The sequence below is a fragment of the Sciurus vulgaris genome, assembly GCF_902686455.1.
Source record: "Sciurus vulgaris genome assembly, chromosome: 16".
Taxonomy (NCBI): Eukaryota; Metazoa; Chordata; class Mammalia; order Rodentia; family Sciuridae; genus Sciurus; species Sciurus vulgaris.
This window is the reverse complement of record NC_136477.1, coordinates 18,039,053-18,061,045: the sequence shown is the minus strand read 5'-3', so window position 1 is coordinate 18,061,045 and position 21,993 is coordinate 18,039,053. Positions and strand designations below refer to the sequence as shown.

General features: G+C 60.7%; 2 protein-coding genes across 3 annotated transcripts; one reads left to right on the top strand and one right to left on the bottom strand.

The window, feature by feature from the left end:
- Positions 1 to 9,878, bottom strand: TMEM59L (transmembrane protein 59 like). Its single transcript, XM_079116770.1, has 9 exons — positions 9,597 to 9,878; positions 4,458 to 4,731; positions 3,541 to 3,685; positions 3,350 to 3,453; positions 2,015 to 2,167; positions 1,339 to 1,441; positions 929 to 1,046; positions 719 to 836; positions 1 to 580 (listed from the first exon to the last, which is right to left on the bottom strand). Exons 1-9 carry the CDS (start codon positions 9,746 to 9,748, stop codon positions 452 to 454), a joined length of 1,296 nt encoding a protein of 431 aa, XP_078972896.1. The 5' UTR covers positions 9,749 to 9,878; the 3' UTR covers positions 1 to 451.
- A 658-nt stretch (positions 9,879 to 10,536) lies between these two features.
- CRLF1 (cytokine receptor like factor 1) lies at positions 10,537 to 21,635 on the top strand. Of its 2 annotated transcripts, none has more exons than XM_079116776.1 (9): positions 10,537 to 10,785; positions 15,888 to 16,169; positions 16,559 to 16,688; positions 16,859 to 17,028; positions 18,334 to 18,491; positions 18,561 to 18,729; positions 20,571 to 20,758; positions 20,881 to 20,923; positions 21,332 to 21,635. In XM_079116776.1, the coding sequence occupies exons 1-9, from the start codon at positions 10,674 to 10,676 to the stop codon at positions 21,343 to 21,345; spliced, it is 1,266 nt and encodes a 421-aa protein (XP_078972902.1). In that variant the 5' UTR covers positions 10,537 to 10,673; the 3' UTR covers positions 21,346 to 21,635. The 2 variants fall into 2 exon arrangements, with proteins under 2 accessions (XP_078972902.1, XP_078972901.1); XM_079116775.1 differs by having other exon boundaries at positions 20,876 to 20,923.
- The last annotated feature ends 358 nt before the right edge of the window (positions 21,636 to 21,993 follow it).

Below are 21,993 nucleotides of genomic sequence, written 5' to 3'. Positions count from 1 at the left end.
GTCTTTATATACATGGTTTATTCTTCTCCAGCCCCAGTCGCACCCCCTCTCGGCATGGGAGCCTCCCTCCCTCTCTTGGGGGGCTGGGTCTCCAAGAATAGGGAGGGAAGAAGGGAGAAGCCCTAACAGGAAGTGGCTCCCTGTAGCCCTCAGCCCCCCGGAGGGGAGAGAGAAAGAAGAAAGGTGACACACACGGGGTTCAAACACTCAGAAAGCCACACGATAAGGACGAGAAGAGCACGCCCCAAAGAGGCAGGATGGGGACAAGGCCAGACGCCCACCCCAGCCAGGCTCCTGTCCCAGGACCTGGCGGAGTGAGGGACCGGCTGAGGGCGAGAGGGATTTGAGGTGGGGAAGCCCAAGGAAGGTCCCACGCTGACCTCGGACTCCCGGACCCAGCAGGTGAGGCCGGGAGGGCCTCTGAAGGCGGCAATGTTCTGCCCAGTGAGGCCTACAGCTTGGTCAGGTCCAGCTTCAGCTTGTAGGGTGGGGGACTGTCCTCACAGGTGTGCGATGGGGGAGGGTAGAGGGGCCAGTCTGGCTCCACCATGAAGCCCTTGTGCTGCTCCAGGGTCAGGGGCTACAGGAAGAAAGGCCACTGGTGCCCCAGGCAGCTGGGGCCTCGCCTCCAGCAGAGGAAGGCCCAGCGTGGAACCAGGCAACAGCCCCTGGCCTCCCTCCCGCCCACCTCCACCCTACCCACCTCCACCCCACCCACCTGGAACTTGAGGTGCTGGCCGGGTGCGGTCACCAGGGTAGAGCAACTCAGCCACAGCATCACCAGCACAGACAGGAAGAGGCAGCAGGCCAGGATCCAGCGAGGCAGCCCTGAGCGCCTGTCCCACGCGCAGGCACCTCAGAGGTCAGAGAGAACCTCTCCTCCTGTCCCACCTCCAACCCACGCACCCCGTGGGGTCCTACCACCCACCGGGACATGCAGCTCAAGAAATCATTGTCCTGGGGCTCTTCAGAGTCCACCTTGGCCTTGCTGCTGGTCTTGACGCGTATCTTGGCCTTTCTCACCTTGTCCAAGGGGCCCACAGGGTCTGAGAGAGAAGATCTGTCTCAGGGGCCTCCAGGCCTCCACAAGAGACCACAGAGCCATGAGTGAACAAAGGCCAGGACCCGGGGCAAGAGGGCATGGAGTTCTGGAATGGAGACCGGAACCCTGGAGATGGACCACAGGATCCTGGGGGATGGACCAAGGAACCCTGGGAGATGGACCATGGAACCCAGGAACTGAGGATGGAGGTCCCAATCCTATAGGGGCCCCTTGCCAGGAGGACTCCAAGACAGTGGGGCACTGGAGAGAGACCACCAATGCAAGTGGAGCCTTACCCACGTGCACCTCCAAGGCCTCAGGGTGAGACCCCCTCCAGGTCACCTCCACTCGCTGCAGACGGCCCCCCTGGAACCCAAGGCTCTCGACTACAGGTTGGGTCTGGGTTTGGGACAAGAGCACAGAGAGGCTGTTACAAGGGCATCGTGTGACCTGCAGGCCCCTCTCTGGATCCCAGTTGGCTACAATGTCTCCTGCCAGGCTGATACCTAGATCCACTAGGAGGAAGGTAGGGAGGACCCATCCATGGGCAGTGGATTGATGTCAAGGATGCTATTTCCTGCTTTCTTAGGTCCCTCCATTTGCCTAAGCACTGACCTTCAGTCACGAAATAGGAAGATGACTCAGGACAAGACACTGAATAACAGATTGGCTGAGGCATGATCAAATGACCCATCCAGGACCAATCATAATAAATTCCAGTTCAGTAAAACCCTAGAGGAGTTTTAGTTTAGTCCCTCTGGCATCCACCCTGTTGGCAGGAGGGAAGGACATGCCTGGAAAGGAAGCCACTACTGAGGAAAGCACAGTTAAGGGGTGGAATGAAACGCTGAGCTCCTGGATCCAGCTATGCCTGAAGCGTGCCCCACCTTAGACTTTGCATTCCATGAGACAAGAGTCAATGCATCCCACCTTTTCACCCTGACCACTTGTGGCCCCTGCTAGAGCTCTCACCTGGAACACCACCACCTTCCCATTGTCAGTCTGCAGGTAGTATGTCCAAGTGGAGGAGACGAAACCCTGAGCTGAATTGACGAGGTCATTGCAGAGGGTGGAAAATAAGTCCAGGAGGGACAGGGCCCCACTAGGAGTTTCCAGGACCTTTCTCTGGTGAAGGGAGACCCAAGCACAGAAATGTCAAAAAAGAAGGGTGTTAACCAATGGGAAGAGGGTTGGGGGAATTCACTGTGTCCAGATTTAGCTAAGTGGTTTGAACAACAGACTTTGTATAACAAATGCAGACTTCTGCACAGCATTTGGCTTGCTGCGTGCCCCTGGGGGAATGGATTGCCTTCTCTGAGACTTAAAACAGGGTGATTCTCTTCCTTCACGCGGCAGCCACAAGAGTTCCACTAGATGTCTGCCAAGCACCTGGCACAACACAAGCTTCTAAGGACTAGTGGCCACTATTACTAAAAACTTCACCACTGTTACTATTATCATTACTATTATTTGGGTGCTGGGGATGGAACCCAGGGCCTCGTGAGTGCTTGGCAAGTGCTCTGCCATCGAGTCACTCAGGGGCTCCCACCATTATTCATATGTGAATGGTGTCAAGAAGGAGTCCTGAATGCGCAGGGTGACATTGCAGTGTGCTTTTCTCAACAGTAAAGGTCTGAGGGGGTGGACAATATGGATGAAGGGGGAGGCTTTCTGGGGAATTCTAGGCTGAGTCTCTGGCTGTGCCACATGACTTCCCATGCCTGAATGGGGTGTTACTTGGACTCACCGATAGACCAGGACAGGGAGCACTGAGTTTTTCCGCCCCAGAACTATGTGTGCACAGGCCTCCCTGAACCTCGGCTCTAAGACCCTCCAGATGACCATGGCTACCTTTTTGTCACAGAAAAACTGCTTAGACCAGCGCCGGATAGCTCTGGTAGCCTGTGGCAGCCACAAGCCCTGGCGGCTTCAAATCTTGACCCTTGCACAAGGGACCTTGCACAAGGGTCCTTGTGACCTGCGCAGTGGCTCCTTGGGTCCCCAAATGGGGGTGCCAGGCCTGGTGCTTCTGAGTGGCTGAGGAATTTAGGACAGGCTACAGTAGGGCCTGGAGCAAGATAAATGTTTGGTAAACTGTGACTATTTTCTGCCACTTCTAGAAAGGTAGTGGGGGCGCGAGGAGGAGGGGTGGTGGTTCCATGTTGCAGGGTTACAATTGAGGCTGGAGACGTGACATGGCCCAGATGAGGTCACCTCCAGGCCCCGAATGGAACCCGGATGTGGGTTCAGAAGACTGGGGGTGGAGAGAGGCAGTGGGCCCAGGAGCTGGAACGGGAGGGCGCCCACCTTCTGCTCCAGCCGAGGATCCTGCTCGGGCTCGGGGGACTGGCTCCAGCAGCCTTCGCGGCAGGCCTGCTGCTCCGTCTCCTTCACGTAGGCTTCCACGCAGGCTGCAGGGGCGGGAGGCGTGACCCGGGCAGCTCTCCCAGGCCGCCTCTCCCCACCACCCCCGACCTGGCCACCCCGCCGACCCTCACCTGCTTCACATTCAATCTGGGTGGCATTGGGCTTGGAGCTCCTGGCCACGAATCGGCAGATGGAGAAGAGACGGCAGCCACGCTCGCAAGCGCTGATCAGGACGGCCTTGTCATACGGGGACTCTGAGGGGCTCAGGAGCCCCGCCTGAGGGAGGGGTGACACCGGCTCAGGCACGCGGGGAGGGGCGGGAGGAGGCAGGGCACTGGAAGCGTGGGGGCTGGGGGGGAGGTTTGCCCCTCCCCCAGTCTAGGGAGCTTGAGGTGAGGTCGGAGGAGGCTAAGAATTTGGAGGGGACGGTCTCTCGGGTCTGAGGGAAGGAAGCGGGAGAGAGAGGGGCACAATGGAAGATCTGGTGGAGATGAATGGACTCCTCTAGGGATCCCAGGGAGGAGGATTGAGGATTCTCAGGAAGGGCATTCAAAGATGGAAATTTTGTCACCCTTTGTGTCAGGTTTGGGGGGCGATGATCGGAGTCGGGGCTGGTAACTCCCAGGGGGGTGGTAGGGATAAGGATGTAGAGGAGTACTGTGGGGAGGGCAATCAGGCCCGAGGGGGAGGACTGGACTGTCGACAGTCCTTGCGCAGCAGAGTGCGGTGGGATCCCGGAAGGTGGCCTCAGTCCCATCCCCACCACCACTCCCTCCCCACGCTTGGAAGGGCCCCCACCACACACCGCACTCATCCGAGGGGGTCTGCATCCCCAAATCCCCCGCTGGAGGGACTCCCGTAGCCCTTCCTCGCGTAGAAAACACCCCTGTCCCCGTCAGAGAGACCCCCCCCCCGCCTCTCCCCCACCGGAGGGACCCTTCCATTCCCGACCCCTCCCCTCGAGCTCTGGACCCAGGGAACCGCTTCCCCAGCCCCTCCCCCATCGGAGAGATACAGGGTCCCCCCGCTGGAGCCGCAAGCGATTCACCTGCGAGGGCCGTGGGCCAGGGTCGCGCTCGCGACACCGCTGCTGGCAGTTCTGTGTGTCCCCGAGCTGTGGGGCGAAGGGATCGCGAGCGGGCGGCGCGGAGGCGGCGGGCGGCGACGCCAGCAGGAGTAGCACCAGCAGCGCCGGCATCAGCGCCACCGCAGCCATGGCCAGCCGATGCGCTGGGGGCGCGGGAGACTCGGGCTCCGGGGCGGGAGCCGAGGATGCGGCGGCGGCGGGGACCGGGGCGCTGACGTCACCCGAGCGAGGCAGCCTGGGAAGGGGGGGTGGGGGATGCGGAGAACCCGTGTGGAGAACGGCGCTGCGGCACCGTCGCGGGCGGGCGGGGCGGGGCAGGTGGATCTCGGCCCCCTACGTTTGTGCCATCTCGGGGGTCCCATGAGCGGGGGCGTCTGCCAGCGCTAAGGAACAAGAAAACAAATAGCACGGTGCGATGAGCCGGGTTTCTATTCTCCAGGGATGTCAAGGAGAGCCTTGCCCAGAAGGGGAGATTTGAGCCGGTCCCTGGGAATGGAGGAGAAGGGTAATCCGGGCACCCTTTGGGTGTCAAAGGGAAGAGCCAGGACCCTGGGGCGAGGGAGAGCTTATAGAAGGAAGAGAAGCCCAGCCAGAGAGTGGAATCGAAAGAAGATGAGCGCCGCAGGACCTGGTCGGCGAAGGCCTGGCATCTTCTCCTTTGACAGCCGGTTCAGAGGAGAGGTGCCTTGTGGGCAGCGCGCCTCCTCCAGGAAGCCCTCTTAGCCCCTCCACTAGCCCCCCTCACCGCCAGCTTCGCCTCCTCTGGCCCAGTCCAGATACAGACATGGGGAAACCGGTCCCTCTCCTCCAGTCTGGGAGCCCCTCGCCCTAGGGCTCAGTCAGAAGGGACAGAGGTGTACGAAGGACTGCTGAAATGTCTAATTCCCGTGGGAAAACTTGGGGGCAAACAGGGACACTTCTGGCTGCAATAACTGCCACACCCCAGAGTGACAGATTGGATCTCCAAGAGCAGAAAGTCGGGTTAAGCGGTCCACCCAGCTTCCTCTCCTTCAGTCATCAAAGAAGGCGACGCCTCTAAACCTTGGTCCTTTCCGAAGATGTCCCAGTTGCTGGCGTGTCTGGCGCAGGTGCCTGCAGAGGCTGCGCTGAGCCGAGGCCCGCAAGTCCCTATCGACGCTCCGCCCCCGCAGACGGGGCGGCTGCCTTGCAGGGTCGGCGGGTCAGAGGGCGCCGCAGGTTCCGGCTGGGAAGGAGGAGACTGGGGGGCGGGCTGGCGCGCCCCCTTCCCCGGCCGGCCGTCTCTCTTTCATCTCCGCGGCCCCAGCCGGCCCCCAAGTGGCTTAATCAGGCGCGGCTGTGCCTGGCGGACCCCGAACATCTGGATCCCGGCGCGGCCCCTCCCCCGCCCCGCCCCGCCCCTCCCAGGCTAGGCCGCCGCGACCCGGCGGTGAGGGCCTCCTGCCCTGCGTTTGCTGGAGAATCGAGCCCGGGAACCCGGTATCCAACCCACCGTTGCGCCAGGCCCACGCCTCGGGAAACTTCCCAGTGTACTATGACCAATATTGCCCCCATGTCACAGGTGGGAGAATTAGACTCCCGGACTCTTGGGCAGTGCCAGGATTCAAGTCCACACACGCCAGATGAGAGTCTCGAGCGTTTAACCCTTTCACGATGACTGTCCTGCATTCATTTCAAAGAAAACACTTCTTGCAACAGCCCCATACGATAGGTACTGGTGGCGCTGTCCTATTTCCAAATTAGGAAATTGGAACCCAGAATGGCATAGCCGATGGCCCAGGTGACAAGTCGGAGAACAGAGGCCGGCAGAGCCCTACGAAGCCTCATAGGCTGGGTGGTGGGGACTTCAGACATAAGCAGCGTTGTTTAAAGCGCAAAAGTAAGGAGGGACACCTCGCACGCCTTTGCATAAGGGGAAACTGAGGCTGGAGGGGTTAGACCGCTTGCCCGGGTTGCCCGCGGGCAGAGGAAGAGAGTTCGCCGCCCACTCCCCCGCCTTTCCGCTCCAGGAGGCCGCTGGAGGGGAGAGGAAGAGGACTTGACCCCGGCCCCCCAGGTGAGCCCCCGCGCCCCTCCTGCGGTTCCCGAGGGAGCCGGTCCAGGTGAGGGGCGGGCGGGCCGGCGGGCGGCCGGGGTCGGGTTTCAGGAAATCCGCCGACATTCCTTCGGGGCTTAAGAGGGAAAGTTGACTCGGCGCCGCCCCCCGCCCCCCCCTCACTTCCTACCCCCCGGGGCGGCCCGGCGGGGGCGGCGGGCGGGGGGCACTGCGGCCGGCCCGGGCGTGAATCAGCGGCCCGCCAGGCCTCCGGGAAGCGGCAGCCGAGGTCAGGGCGGGCGGAGGACAAGCGCCCTTTGTCCCTTTCCGCCCTCACCACGACCCTGCTGACCCCCACCCCCAAGCCGGGTCCAGGCTGGGGAGGAGGCAAGGCACCGTGGCGCCGCGGTTTGCTGACGGCTGGAGGAGAAAGAGGGGTGCAGCCGCCCCCTGCCCAGCAGCTGCCCCTCCTGGGACCCCAGTCTTTGGAGTTTCTTCAGGGTGCAGAGGGGCAGAGCACCTAGGCCTCCCTTGCTCGGGAGACCCCAGCCCAGACCAGGAGCCAGCGCAGCTCTGGATTCCCCAAGCCTCACCTCTAAAGCCTGAAGTTCAGAGCACCTAAACTTGAGGCCCAGGAATAGGGACTCCCCAGGCCCAGCCTCCAGGGTGGCAGTTACACAGCCTGGGGCACATACAGGCCCGAAATCCACAAGCAGACCTTCTTCATCCTTTGACGGGAAGGCTGACCAGCCTCCAATACAATGTAGCCTGGGGATGGGGTGTTAGCAGACTGGGGTAGGCAACTCTGCTATCTGCTCTCCTACTGGCTCTGGGGTCCCACAGGACCCTGAAGGTGCTATTTACCACTGCCTCACCCTGATGCCTCCTCAGTGCCTGGCATCACCGGGTATTGGGACTGGAATCACCCCCATCCTGCCCTTTCACCCAGAAGTGACTTTTGGTTGAAGGACTAAGGAAGAGCCCTTCCCCCAGCCCATGGAGAGACCCTCCCTTCATCTTCCCCTCAGTACATTCCCAGCCACCTTCAAGGACTTGGGTCAATATTTACCAGAAATTTCGTCAACCCTGGTTCCTCTTCCTGACAAGAAGGTGGCCAGACTAAGGAAGACGGGGTTAAGTCAGTGGGGCACCAAGGACAGGAAAGGGGGCACCTTGGGTTCATCTCCCTTTCATAAAGTCAAAGGTATGGGATAAAGTTCACCCAGAGGGCAAAGGTCACATTCTAGGGTGGGGCTGGCAGAAGAGGGAAATGGTCCATACCTTTCTATAGATAAGGACCAGGGAGGGATGTCTAACAATTTGGATCACACAGCCTGTCAGGGGCTGTTCTGAGACCCCAGACAGCATGATTTGCTGGGATGGAGTTTTCTTGCTAGTTGGAATTCTCCTTGGTTCTTTCATATTGCAAATATTTATCGAGCTCTTCATTGGCCCTCTCTGGGCTCAGCGTGGGGTCCTAAGGGTGTGCCACAGTCTTAAGAAAATATGTGGGAGAAAGAAATAAGTTGTTTGAAGAATTGTGTTACATAGACAATAAAAGATAGTGACAGGAATGGAGAGTACCAGGGAAGGATGGGGGGCCTCTCTGAGAACCCGGGACCTCACAGAAGAGAAGGTGCTAATATAGGGGAAGATTTGGGGAACAGCATCCCAGTGCAAGGAACAGCCCATGTGCAAAGGCCCTTTAATACTAATGAGCCTGGCATGTTTGGGGAAAGGGGGCCACAGTGACTGGTGCGAGTGAAGAAGGGGAGGGACAAGAGGGGAAAGGGTGGCAGAGCAGAGAAGTTGTTTTGCTTCTTTTAAAAACTCTGTATTCAGACAAATGCAGGAGGATTATGGGGAGAAGCCCCAGAGGAGGCTGGGCCCATCCCTGAGGGGACCTGGACCAGGATGGGGTGGGGAGAGGGATCAGGATCTCAGAATGGGGATGTTTTGGAATCAGGGCCAAGAGGATTTGCTGATGGATTGGCCGTGTGGGAAGAGCGAAGGAGAGAGTTGTCACGCGCTTCCAGGTCTCTGGCCTGAGCACCTGGGTGGAAGGGAGAGCTAGCTCTTTCCCCATGACTGGGGGAGGAGCAGAGACGGAGGAAAATAAAGATGTTGCTCCAGAAGCCCCAAGTCCTCCCAGGAAGGGGTCAGACATCGCTATCCCTACCCGGAACGTGTGCAAGGGAGGGGCGACGGGGAAAGGACAATGGGGGAGGAGCGGTGGGTATCTTGGAAACGCAGTCAAGAATTGCCACTTCCCCTGAACTCTCTGGCAGGTGGGACTATGGCCCCATTTTCCAAAGGGAATAAATAAGCCTGGGGGCCACCTCTACTCCAGGGAATACACCCTGCTGCGCTACAGGCTTATGTTTTGGGGACTTCAGCTCCATTGCATTTTCCCATGGCAGCCTTTAGATTGCTCCCAGTTGTTCACTTCGTAAGAAGAAACTGAGGCAAAAGGCCTGATTCGTCCCAGGAAGCAACAGTATCCATCCTTGGCGTTACCCGCCCCCCCCCCATTCTGAGTCCAGATGAGGAGGATGCCCTGCATCCCCAAGTCCTCGTCCATTAATCTTTTTTGACACTCTGAAGTCTGAGCTGGGGATCCAAGAAGAGGGTGAGGGGCAGTCGGGAGCAGGCAAGGTGGGGAAGCCCGAACCCTCCTCAGGCCCTCCTCCACTCCCCGACCTTCCGCTGTTTGGGGACGTGGAGAGAGGGTCCAGACCTCTTCAAGAAACCCCTGAAAGGGAGAGTTAGACTCTCACCCTCTCCAAGTACTGCGGCTGGGGGCGGGGCGGGGCTGGGACCACCCCATAACTCTCATTTCAGGAACCCACTTCGCTGTGGCCTTGAAGGCCAGTAACACTTTTTTCGTGGGCGCCCGGATCGGGTGGGGATGAAGAGGAGGGGGATAAGACGCAGGAGCCCGGAGGGGTCCCGAAACCCGAGCAGTGGCCAAAAATAATAACACGGAGAAGGATCTTAGCGCAAAAAGGAAGATAAACTATGCGTCGCTCCAGGCAGCCGGCGATACCTGGAGTTGGCGGGCGGAGGCCGCCGGAGCGATTACTCACCGCGTGGCGCACCCCACCCGCGGGCCGCTGAGTGGATTTTTCCGTGGGGGGGGATGTGAATGAGTCCCAGGAGAAGTCCCCTCACCGCTCTGCTCCTGGGAATCCCGCCTGCCCCGAGTGCGGGACCCGGTTCCCGCTCCCACGGGGCCCATGTCTCCTCGTCTGCCCAAGTAGGAGCCCCCTCCTGCGGCCCGGGACGCCTCTCGAGCAACCCCAAAACCATTCCGCGCAAGTGGGACAGCTCAGCCAGCGCGAGGGCCGGGGACTGCCTTCCTGCTTTCTCTCCTTTCCTGCAGCCCAAACCCAGGGCCAGCCGAGGAGGCTGCGCACCGAGGACCGAGAGAGGCGGGATGAAGTGGGAGGGCCCAGACCGGTGGGACCCGCGCGCCGAAGGCGTGGGGCTGGGGACGACTTTCAAGCCCCTAGGGAGGAAGAAGGGCTGGAAGTTGGGGTAGGCGGGGCTCAGGGACCGCTCAGTGGGGGGGCGGGGCCAGAGCTGGGGTGGGGGCCCCGAGGGAGGATTGGGGAGGGGGTTAGGGAGGAACAGGGCATGGTTGGGGGCGGCAGGGGGCATTGAAAGGGCACTGGGCTAAATGCAGGGTGCGGGAAAGTGGCAGAGGTATGGAAAGGGAATTTGGGGCGCTGGGTCCCAGATTGGGGGTGGGGAGCCTGGCGCTGGCGGGGTTGGAGAGGGAGGTCCCTGGCGGGTAGGGAATGAGTGGGGGGCTCTGGGCCGCGGGACCCGGCGCGCACCGTTCGCGGCGGGGCGGAGGCCGGACGGGCGGGGCGCGCGGTGCCCGCGGGCTGGCGGGCGGGTGGCGGGGAGGCCGGTGCGGGGCCCGTAGCCCCCCCGGGGCCGGGCCGGGCCGGGGGCGGGGCCGGGCGGGGCCAGCGGCGCATTAGCGCCTTGTCAATTCGGCTGCTCAGACTTGCTCCGGCCTCCGCGTCCGCGCCCAGCGACGTGCGGGCTGCCCGGCCCGCGCCCTCCCGCGCCCGGTCCGCGCACCGCGCCCCGCGCCCCGCGCCGCCGCCGCCCGCAGCCACCTCCCGCCGTGCTCCCCAGGCAGCGCCGGCCCCATGCCCGCCGGCCGCCCGGGCCCCGCCGCCCAATCCGCGCGGCGGCCGCCGCCGCTGCTACCTCTGCTGCTGCTCTGCGTCCTCGGGGCGCCGCGAGCTGGATCAGGAGCCCGTGAGTACCCGGCGTCCTGCTCCCCACCTCGCGCCGGAGCCGAGAGCGGGCGCCCAGGGGGCAGCCGCGGGGGGAGGGGGCGCGGGCGCCACCTGGACGGCCCGGGGAACAAAGGAAGGCGCCCCCGGCGCCGCCCTCGGGGCGCCCTCACCTGCGGGGCGCACCGCTTCAAGGTCCTCCGGCCCGAGGGTCCGGCCTCTGCGCCCGAGGCCTTCTTACCTGGGCCGCTAGGCCGAGGGCGCTTAGCCAGGCCCCCAGGGGCCGGGGAACCGCGGCCTGGGACCCTTTGCACATTGGAACGCAGCGAGCGCACGAGTTTGCATCCGCGGTCTCGGAGCCACGGGGACCGCGGGGCACCGCTCCCGGGCGGGGGCGCACGCGGTTGGCGCACTGGGTGCGGGTTGGGAGTGGCCCCCCCCCCGCGGGCGGAGGGATGAGCCCCGCGGGGAGGGAGGAGCTGGAGGGGGGCCGCTCTGACCGCCTGGCGCGCGGCCCGGGGTCCCCAGGGATGTGCCTCTCTGCGGGCCGGCGCCGCCGCCCTCCCCCTACGGGACCCCCGTGCACTGGGGTCCTCGAAGTCTCTGCCACCGGCGGCTCTCAGAACCCTTCTCACTCGGGCTGCTCTGGGCTGAGAGCTTCCAGCGAGAGAAATCTTTGTGAGCGAGTGGGTGAGAGCGAGAGGGAGCGGGAGCCAGTGAGTCCGGGCACCGCCGGCCCATACTTTCAGGGGGGCCCACTGGGAACCCGCAGCTCGAGAAACCCCCTCCTTATAGAGCGCTCCTGGCCTCAGACATTCTCCGGCCCCCCCACCCAATGCACACCCCCGCCAGGATACCGTCTCCACATCCAGACCCGCTCTGGGACACACCCAGAGACACACAAAGACTCACACTGGCTTGTGTCCCGTCACCCTCGCCCTCAGACGCGCGCACACTGCATCCCAGATGCACATTCGCACACCATCGTGGCGCGCACACACATTCCATCCCTGACACACACACATTCGTGGTCATACATTCATTCCACAGGGGAGGCAACACAGGGGCACACGCAGAAAGAGTCTTCCCCAGACGTTCACAATCATCCATGCGCCCCATCCAGGGGCACAGGCCAACGACAGGGCACATACTGCTCCCAGGCTCCCATACTCTTTCCGTGGTGTTCCTCCAAAAAGGGCAGGGTCCTGGCAGCCCCTGGGGACACTTGCTGAAAACCCAGTTTGCTCAAGGCACCTGGGCAGGTGAGGGGCCTTCTTGGGGTCCTAATGGGTCTGCCAGGCAGAGGATAGAGCCTGTGAGTGCCACCAATAGCTCCAAGCTTTGTTTCCCAGTCCCTAGAGCAACAGGCGAAGGTGGGGGTGGGGGTGTTGTGCGTGTGTTTTTTCCTTTAAGAGGGAAGAAATTAAATAAAAGATTCTCACACCTCGGCAATATGTTTCTACTTACCGTGTGTCTTAGCACCTGATCAGCAGGCGGGTGGGTCATAAAGTGTCTGCAGGTACCAGCAGGACGGGAGATGGGGACCCCCGTGGGGACCCTGGGACGGAGGCCACCCTCCCGCTCGGCTTTCAGAGAATCTCACACTTTTCCCTTTTAAAACACATGGTGTTCCTTTTTAATAACGGCAGTGGCTGCAGATTGGGAAAGGGGGGAAAAAAAACTGTGAAGGGCCTAGCTCTGCGGGAAAGGGGGGGGGGCTGTCCGAAAGCCCAGCCTGGGGTCTGCTTTAGGGGGTTCCACAAGGAGCTCCCCCACACAGGCCCAGCCCCTCTCCCAGGCTCCTCTGCCTGGCCTGGTGTGTGTGTGTCCCAGTCCTAGATCGCCCTGGCCCATTGTTTGCTGAGGCCTGGAGAGAGTGCCAGTCCCGCCTGGATCCAGAGCTGGAAGGGGCTGTGCTCCTCATCGCCCTGAGGTGCTCAGGGTGCCAGGTCCTCTTGACTTCCAGGGCCCACGCCTGCAGGTAGAAGGCCTTCCTCTCCAAGACGTGGAGGAGAACGCTGAGAACGGGAGAGGGGAAGCCAGGCGCCCAGGTACTCAGGTGCCCGGAGGGGACGCATCCCCTGACCTTTCCTGCTGGGGTGAGGGGGTGGGGACCTGGCCTGCCCAGGCCAGCCAGCCTTGCTCCTCCCCTCCAGCCCTCCCTCAGCCCTGGGAGGGCAGCTGCAGCTGCTGGCAAATGGGCCACGCCAGACCAGGCCAGGCGGGTGTGGCAGAGGGGCAGTGCCCCCCAGCCAAGACCCCCCAGAGAGCCCCTTTCTGGCCAGACCAGGACTGTGGGTTGGGGAGCAGGAGGGGCGGAACCCACGGGGAGGGCCGAGAGTGGGCCTGGGGTCTGGGCAGGCCTGGCCGTGCCTCCCACCCTGCTGGGGGGGCCCAGGCAGGAAGCGGTGGGTGGGCCGGGGCAGAGACGCTGGCACGCCCGAGTTCATGCCGAAGGAATTCCGAATTAGCGGGCGGCTGGCTGCCTGGGACCTCCGGGGCGGCCCCCTGGCCCCCGCCCCCTGGCCGCCCCCGCCTCCTCGGCTCTGGCCTGCTCTGCCGGCTCCTTCGCACGGACGCTGAGACCTCCGGCGAGCCCTGGGCCAAGCCCCAAACGCAACTGCGATCCCAGGCTCCAGCAAGACAGGGCCCTCGAGCCAAGTTTGCCCCGGAAAATTGTCAGGGCCAGGCCAGAGAACCGCGTTCATCCCTCCTCGCCCATCTGGGACCGAGGGAGAGGGCCGGCATCTACTGGCATTCAGGGGGCCTCCCAAGGGTCCTGGATCACCCTGCCCTTAGCGGCCATCTCTGGGAAGCTGGACTGCCCCTGTGCCCCTTCAATCCCTCCTCACGGCTCCCTGGGGAATCCATTTAAAATATACATGGAACCACACAGTCCCCCGCTTCAAACCCTGGAATGATTTCTTTCCCTCAGGTCAGTATGCCTGTTCACCTGCCAAACCTCATTTCCTGCACCCCTGCCCCAGGGCCTTTGCACTCACCACGACTCCCGCTGCAAGACACTGTCTCCTAGATATTTTCACACATACTTCCCTGTGTTTATTCTGGTCTCAGCTCAAATGTTTCCTCCCCAAACAAGACTCATGGCCTATCCAAACTGCCACCACTGACCTGTCTCCCTATGAGCCCTGCTTAACTTGTCCCTTTTTCTTTCTCTTAGAGATTTCTTCCTCCTCATCCTCCTTTTCCTCTTCCTCTTTCTCCTCCTCCTCCTCCCTTATTTATTTATTTGTTTACTTATTTCTGGCTGCTTCTTTTGAATTTAAGGCCCACAGGGGCAGGAATTTGGTGTTTTAGTAACCCTGGGATCCCCGCCCAGCTCCTGGGTCACTGTAGGTACTCTGAACATGAATGAACGGATGAGTGGGTGAGAGGGATGGGTCCTCAGGATTGCTGTGGATGAAGAAAGACGCTCTTCCTCAGAGGCTCGGAGAAGTACAGCCACGGAGCCCGGGCTTGCTCAGGAGCTGGGACCTGACTTAAGTGCTGCCCAGGGCTGTCCTCTCAGGCAGTAATGTCACCCCCTCCAACGGCCCCCTGGGGCTTGATACCAGCATGTATTTCCACAGGGAGAAACGGAGACTCGAGGGCTCGGGCTGCCTGTCCCCTCTCCCTTCTCTGAGCCTTGGTTTCCCATTGGCTAAAATAGGTTCCTCTTAGGTTCTGGTCACCAGAGAGGGAAACCTGGGCTGCCCTAGCAGCTGCAGAAGAGCAGCCCTGCCCAGCCCCAGCTCACACACTGCCCAGCTGAGGGAGCCCTTTCCCAGCTGACCTTCACCACGGCCCTTTGCGGATTATGAAAACTGAGTCAAGGGAAAGGACAATGACATCAAGTCCCTCTGGTGGGGAGTTGGGAGCCTCGGGCTTGCCTTGGCCACCTCCATCTCCGATGGCTGTGCAGAGCAGGGCTTTTTAACTATTCAGTTATTTATCTGTGGTGCTGAGGATGGAGCCCAGTGCCTCACCCATGCCAGGCAGGCGCCCTACCACGAGCCACAACCCCAGTCCCAAGAGCAGAACTTTGAAGACTGACAAATCTGGGCTTAAGTTGTGTACCCTTCCATCATCTGCTGACCAAGGGCAAGAGAACTTGAACTTCAGAGCCTCAGCTTTTTTCTTCATAACCTGAGCAGAATTTGATGAGAAAACACAGGGAAAGCCTTCACCCAGGATGGCGGTGTGCACGCATGTATTTTGCAGAAGTGGAGGGCCCCCCCGCTACTGAGCAGCACCCCCAGTCCTTTTTATTTTGGGTAGGGTTTTGCTAAGTTGCTGAGGGTAGCCTTCAACTGGTGATCCTCCTGCCTCAGTCTCCCGAGTCGCTGGGATGACAGACCCACCCAATATTTTAAAACTCAGCGCTGCTCAACAAATGTGCCCTCAGCGGTTCATCTGGTAGGATCAGGGTCTCCTTTGTCAGTGCCTTCCCTCCGGAGAAACACCGACTGTGCGTGAGGCCTGGGAGGTCAAAGAAAGAACTCACCACATTTCGTTTCTAGTTGCAAAAAAGAGGGGCAGGGAAAGAAGAGCAGGAGGAGGAGGAGGGAAGAAAACAAAAAAAGAAAAAGAAAAATAGTTTGTCAGAACCACGTGTAAAGCAAGAATCATTTGGATCTGAGCCGGCATTTATGTCCGACTTTTTTTTTTTTTTTTGGACTGGGGATTGAACCCAGAGTTGCTTTTCCACTGAACCACAACCCCAGCCCATTTTACTTTTTATTTTGAGTAAGAGTCTCACTAAGTTACTCAGGGCCTCACTAATTTGTTGAGACTGGCCTCGAATTTGCGATCCTCCTGCCTCAGCCTCCGGAGTCGCTGGTGTTACAGGTGTGTGCCACCAGGCCCAGCTCTGTTTTTCACTGCTCAGAGAGTCTTGAGCAAGTCAGTGATGACGGCACTTGGAAGGACTTGAGTCATGGAGTCAGACAGACTGGGGCTGGTCTTGGCTTTGCCACCGACCTTGGATTGGGCTTAACCTGACTGTTCCTCAGTTTCCTTATCTGTAAACTGTGGGGAGTGAACTCCTCAGGATTGACACAGCCCTGGGACGGAGGCGCATGCTGGCTTCTGCCCCGGCTGACCCACACTCCTCTTTGATCCCAGACACTGCAGTGATCAGCCCCCAGGACCCCACACTCCTCATTGGCTCCTCTCTGCAAGCCACATGCTCAGTGCACGGGGACCCTCCCGGGACCACGGCTGAGGGCCTCTACTGGACCCTCAATGGGCGGCGGCTGCCCCCTGAGCTCTCGCGTGTACTTAATGCTTCCACCCTGGCCCTTGCCCTGGCCAACCTCAACGGGTCCAGACAGCAGTCCGGGGACAACCTTGTGTGTCATGCCCGCGACGGCAGCATCCTCGCTGGCTCCTGCCTCTATGTTGGCTGTAAGTGGCCCCCAGGATCAGCACCACCCTCTGGAGAAGGGGACAGAACCCTGGGTCCTCTGGCTTGGGGCTGGGAAGTGAGCGGCCCGGCAGTGCAGGCTCTGGGGTGGAAAGAGGGCTTGGGGACCCCTCCCCTCCTCCTCCCTGTGGGGCTGGGGTGCAGCTCAGCGGTAGAGCAAGTGCTTAGCATATGCGAAGCCTTGGGTTCCATCTCTGGAAGGGCGGGCACAGGCATGGTCACGCCAGCCTCCTCCTGTCTCTGGCGGCAGGGCTGAGACCGACTTCCTTGTCCTTCCGTTTCAAGGTGGGGGCCCAGCAAGCCATCAGGACCCTGCCACCTACGTGACTAGTTCTGCCCCTCAGCCTTCTGCACCCTTCCTTTTTCCCAGTGCCCCCAGAGAAACCCTTCAACATCAGCTGCTGGTCCAAGAACATGAAGGACCTCACGTGCCGCTGGACGCCAGGGGCCCACGGGGAGACTTTCCTCCACACCAACTACTCCCTCAAGTACAAGCTGAGGTTGGTGATGGCCCACGGGGACCTGTTCCCCAGCCTGGCTGTGTGACTCTGGAACAGTGCTTGCCTTCTCTGAGTCCCTATGTCCCTGTTTGCACCCTGGGACTGCCCTGGTGAGGCCTGGGGACCAGAAGGGACCCTCATGTGTCCTGGCTCCCCTCCTGCCCCTGCAGGTGGTACGGGCAGGACAACACGTGTGAGGAGTACCACACAGTGGGGCCTCACTCCTGCCACATCCCCAAGGACCTGGCTCTCTTTACGCCCTATGAGATCTGGGTGGAGGCCACCAACCGCCTGGGCTCAGCCCGCTCTGACGTGCTCACGCTGGACATCCTGGACGTGGGTGAGCCCCCAGTCTGCCAGGCCTCCTCGCTCAGGGCCAGTGTGGCCCACCAGGCCTGCCATGGCCCCGTCCCTGCTCCTGGGGTCCTGCCCAGCCGTGGTTCCAGCTCCAGATTCCTCCCTGCTGGTTGGGGGGCGTAGCTGGGCGTCCACTCCTTATTTCAAAGTCTGCTCACACAGCCAGGGTATCCCCGCTCTGCAGAGAACACCTGGCTTGGTCGCCTCCCCCTCGGCAGCCCAGGTGTGCAGGAGGGGGCCCTGGGGAGCGGGGTGGGGGCGCCCAGGTCGGGAGGCGCCCCAGGAAGCCGAGGCCTGGAGCTGGGGGGCGAGGGTGGGAGGCAGGAAGTGGATGATCTGTGAGCACAATTGGGCCTAATCTAATTAGGGTGTTTTTCAGCCCCAAGCAGGCCTGGGCTTTAACCCTTTGCGTCCCTCACCACGGCCTCTGGGGGAGACACCAGCCTGCCCCATTGCCCAGGGGGCCTCCAGAAGAGGGCCCAGGCACCCCCTGGCTTGTTGCCCTGCCCCGGCCTGCATCCCTCTTTCTCGCACCCTAAACTCCAGTGGGCACGTTGTAGGCCTCAGTTTTCCCCACCCAGCAATCTTCACATTGAAGATTTTGGTAAAGTGGGAAGGAACTGGAGGTGGGGGAGGAGGGTCCCAGGGTTCTGTGGGCTCTGAAAACAATATCATTAGCCAGGCAGTGTCTAATTTCCCCTGGGGTGCTGGGAATGGAACCGAGGGCTTTGCACGTGCTAAGCAAGCGCTCTAGCACTGAGCTACACGCCCAGCCCCAAAGCGTCTGCTGTTATCTAGCCCCTTGAAGGCAGGGTTACAGTTTTTTTTTTTTTTCCTATCAGATAATAATGGTGATAACAAGCTGGGTGTCCTGGTGCACGCCTGTAATCCCAGCAACCTGGGAGGCTGAGGCAGGAGGATTGCAAGTTTGAGGCCAGCCTCAGCAACTTAGTGAGGCCCTAAGCAACTTAGTGAGACCCCTGTCTTATAAAAACAAAGAGGGCTGGGGATGTGGCTCAGTGGTAAAGTATTTCTGGGTTCAATTTCCAGTACAAAAAGAAAAAAAAAGTGATAACAGTTGACATTAATTGAGCCTTGCTAGGCGCTGAGTGTTTCTGGAATATTATATCATGTAATCTATCAGACCTGGCAGTGGGGGGGGGGGGGGGCCTGAAGCAGGTGCCACCTCAGCCACGTGTCCTGGACTACACTGCTGGGGGATTGGAACCGACATTCCCAGGCTGTCATGGGGCCAACCAGGAAGACCAGGCCCTGCTCCTTCCCATAGTGACCACGGACCCCCCACCTGACGTGCACGTGAGCCGAGTCGGGGGCCTAGAGGACCAGCTGAGTGTGCGCTGGGTCTCGCCGCCAGCTCTCAAGGATTTTCTCTTCCAAGCCAAGTACCAGATCCGCTACCGTGTGGAGGACAGCGTGGACTGGAAGGTGCCCGTCCCTTCCCCAGCCCTGCCCCTGGGCCCCACTGCCACCTCTGACCCGACCCTCCCTGTCCAGGTGGTGGACGATGTGAGCAACCAGACCTCCTGCCGCCTGGCAGGGCTGAAGCCAGGCACCGTGTACTTCGTGCAAGTGCGCTGTAACCCCTTTGGCATCTATGGCTCCAAGAAGGCAGGGATATGGAGCGAGTGGAGCCACCCCACAGCCGCCTCCACCCCCCGCAGCGGTGAGCACTCAGGGGCGGGGTGCTCTGGGGCAGCCCCAAACCAGTTTGCACCCTGGTTTCCTTGTCCCCGAGACAGCAGAGGTCTCAAACTGGTGGCCCTCAGGGCCCAAAGTCGCCCCCCCCCCCCCCCCCCCCGGCTCTATCTGGTCTGTCATTCTGGGGGGCGGGGGAGCAGAGTTTGACCTACTTGCAGAGATTCCCAAACAGGAAGTTTTTACGAAAATACTCTAGATTCCCTAGAAAAATAACTTCTGTAGAAAATGGAACCAGACAGCCCATTTTGCTAAATGGCCCCCATAGCAGTGGTCACCCCTTCACGGGGCCCTCAGCATTTGCCCCGTCTTCAACCCTGAGACAGAGCAAGTGAGTTTGAGACCCCTGCTTCTGAGGCTGGTGGCCTCAGTGTCCCCTTATCAATGAGTGGGGAAGGCATGGGAGAGATTAGGGGTCTGGGTCTGACTTCCAGTGTCTTTGGGAGTTTCTCTGAACCAGTGGACCCTATTCTCTTCTTTTGAAATGGATAAAATCAGTTACTTGGAATGTCTGGCCTCAGTGTTCCCATCTGCAAAGTGGGGTTGAGAGTCACACCTGCCTCTGGCTGTTGCAAAAGTTAGAGACATAACTCATGACAAGTGCCCACCGGTGGTTGCCACCTTAGTATTTGTTGGCAGTAGGTAAGGAAGCTCCCATTTTCCACACTCCCTCATGATTTCATCCCAAGGGAAGCCCCCTTTACTCAGGTGAGGACATTGAGGCCCTAGATATCACATAGAGATCTGGACTCAGTTTCATGAAAGTCCGGGCCTGCCTTTGGGGGATGATGGGGAAACTGAGGTCCAGAGAGAGAGCCCTCTACTCAGGGAGGGGCAGAACCACGCTCCAGCCAGTTCCCCAGCCCCCATCCCGGGGCCCCTCCAGGTTCTGGGATGGGAGGGAGCAAGCGCAGCTGGGAGGGGCTGAGCCTTGGCCCCTGCTCGTGCCCAGCACCTGCGATTCTTGCACGGGAGCCAGCAGGCGGCTGAGTCCGCCGGGGAGGCTGGGGAGGCCGGGGGGAGGCCAGCAGGGGCGGCCTGGGCCGGGGCCGTGCCAGGGCCTGTCAGCGGGTCCCCGGCTTTATTTATGACGTGAGGCCGATGTCCTTATCCGCCAGCCTGCTTGGGGCTGGCTGCGGCCGACGGCTGGACCCACAGGAGGGCCTCCCACCTGGCCTTCTCAGCCCACTCCCTGCCGCACTGGCTCATGCTCCAAGGCTCATCCTGGGGACTGTCCCCTTGGGGTCCTCTTGCATTCTGTCTCCCTCCATCTTTTTGTCGCTCTTGTGTCTCTTCTTTTTCTCCTCTTTCTTTTTTTCCCCTTTAATTTTTGCCGTGCTGGGGATAGAAGGGCCCAGAGCTTAGAATTCTTTCCTGGTCTGAGTCCCTAGAGTGTCTGTCCGCATCTTGTCCTTTCTTCCATCTCCGCCCTCCCTGGGTCTCCGCATCTGTCGCGGTCTCCCACTCTCTCTGCCTCTCCACCTCCGTCCCGTCGGCATTTCTTTCCCGCCGCTTGCTCTGCGTCTCCTTGGCGCGCTCTCCTTCCCCCTCCTTCCCTTCACACCTGGCTCAGGCCACGGGGATCGGGTTCCTGGAGGAGACGTGGAGGAGGATCCCCTTCCTTCCCTTGCCCCCGCCTCCCCAGGGGCGCAGCTGGGCTGCAGCGCAGGGCGGCGGGGAGGACGCGGTCTAGGGAAGTAAGAAGGGAGGCTGCGAGGCGCACGCGGTCCCGCCGCGCCTTCCCTCCCGCTCCTGTCCGCGCGCGCCCCCTGCCGGCCGCGCCGCCCGCTGACGCTCCGCTCCCGTTAGAGCGCCCGGGCCCCGGCGGCGGTGCGTGCGAGCCGCGGGGTGGTGAGCCGAGCTCGGGGCCGGTGCGGCGCGAGCTCAAGCAGTTCCTGGGCTGGCTCAAGAAGCACGCGTACTGCTCGAACCTCAGCTTCCGCCTCTACGACCAGTGGCGAGCCTGGATGCAGAAGTCGCACAAGACTCGCAACCAGGTAGGAAGGAGGGACCGGCGGGCGGGGAGGGAGTAAGATGGGGACCCGGAGCCGAGGAAAGCGGGCTGGAAGCCAGGTCTGCGGCACCCTCCGCGACACTGCTGTCTTCTTTCCAAGCACAGGACGAGGGGATCCTGCCCTCGGGCAGACGGGGCGCGGCGAGAGGTAAGGGGGGTCCGGGGGGCGGGAGTGTTTGTGGTGGCCGAAAGCCTTGCCCAGCACCCTCAACCTGAGTCGCTCCCATGGAACCCTTTCTCCTCCTCTTACTCATCGGCATTGACTTAGCACTTACTGTGTGCCTGGCATGTAATGTTGCAGGTGGACGCTCATCCTCAGGAACGACATGCCCTAGTTAACACGTATGGGCTTCTGCGTGCCGTGCCCTGCCAAGGATTTTACTGGCAGGATAACCCAGGGGATGATCAGACAGTCTCGTTTCTCTGATGGGGAAACTGGAACAGAGAGGTCCAATGTCCTGCCCAAGGACACACAGCTTAAAGTGGGAGGGGACAGGATCTGAAGGCTAACTCCTCCCAGGCTGCCTGCTTCACCCGGCTTCCCTTTTACCTGCAGGTCCTTCCAGATAAGCTCTAGGGACTGGGACTACCTTCCTGGCCAAGTGGAGACCCAGAGACTGAACTCAAACCGGGGCCATCTTTGTACTCTCACTTTAGGGCAGTAAGAGCTGGGGCAGGTGTTCTGAGTTCTGACAGCCACAACTCTGGCCCCCGTCTAGGGCCACCCTTGGATGCACCCCCAGTGTGTGTTGGGGGACCAGCTACTGGGAACCCATGCAGAGCTGGGGGTAGAGGAGCCATCACCCCCCCCCCCCCAGTAACCCTTCAAAAGTCTTAAAATAAATGAGCTATTTAGATGCTCTGATTGTGCAGATGAGTTTGAAGCCTGGAACGGGGGCTGCACACTTTGGGGGACACGTGGGGCATCCTAATGGTCCTATGGAATTAGAAGCTCTGACTCCCAGAATCTCAGACACTTTCTCCAGGATCACCAACATCTGGTTCTGAACTCCCTGAAGGGTGTGATTCAAAACACCAGTTTCAAGCTGGGTCTGGTGGCGTAACTATAGTCCCAGTTACTCAGGCTGAGGCAGGAGGATTGTTTGAACTGAGAAGTTCAAAACCAGCCAGGCAACATAGCAAGACCGTATCTCAAAAAAGAAAAACAAAACAACCACACACACACACACACACACACACCAATTGTGGGGCAGGGTG

What these genes read in the sequence shown, in the direction of transcription:
- CRLF1 (XM_079116775.1), top strand. Translation starts at nt 10,674, where the DNA reads ATGCCCGCCGGCCGCCCGGGCCCCGCCGCCCAATCCGCGCGGCGGCCG. An exon ending in CTCCTGCCTCTATGTTGGCT is followed by an intron (nt 16,170 to 16,558) that starts GTAAGTGGCCCC and finishes CCTTTTTCCCAG; the next exon opens with TGCCCCCAGAGAAACCCTTC. An exon ending in CAGACGGGGCGCGGCGAGAG is followed by an intron (nt 20,924 to 21,331) that starts GTAAGGGGGGTC and finishes TTTTACCTGCAG; the next exon opens with GTCCTTCCAGATAAGCTCTA.
- TMEM59L (XM_079116770.1), bottom strand. Translation starts at nt 9,748, where the DNA reads ATGGGCCCCGTGGGAGCGGGAACCGGGTCCCGCACTCGGGGCAGGCGG. An exon ending in CGGGTGGGGTGCGCCACGCG is followed by an intron (nt 4,732 to 9,596) that starts GTGAGTAATCGC and finishes CCCCCTTCCCAG; the next exon opens with GCTGCCTCGCTCGGGTGACG. An exon ending in GCCAGCACCTCAAGTTCCAG is followed by an intron (nt 581 to 718) that starts GTGGGTGGGGTG and finishes TTCTTCCTGTAG; the next exon opens with CCCCTGACCCTGGAGCAGCA.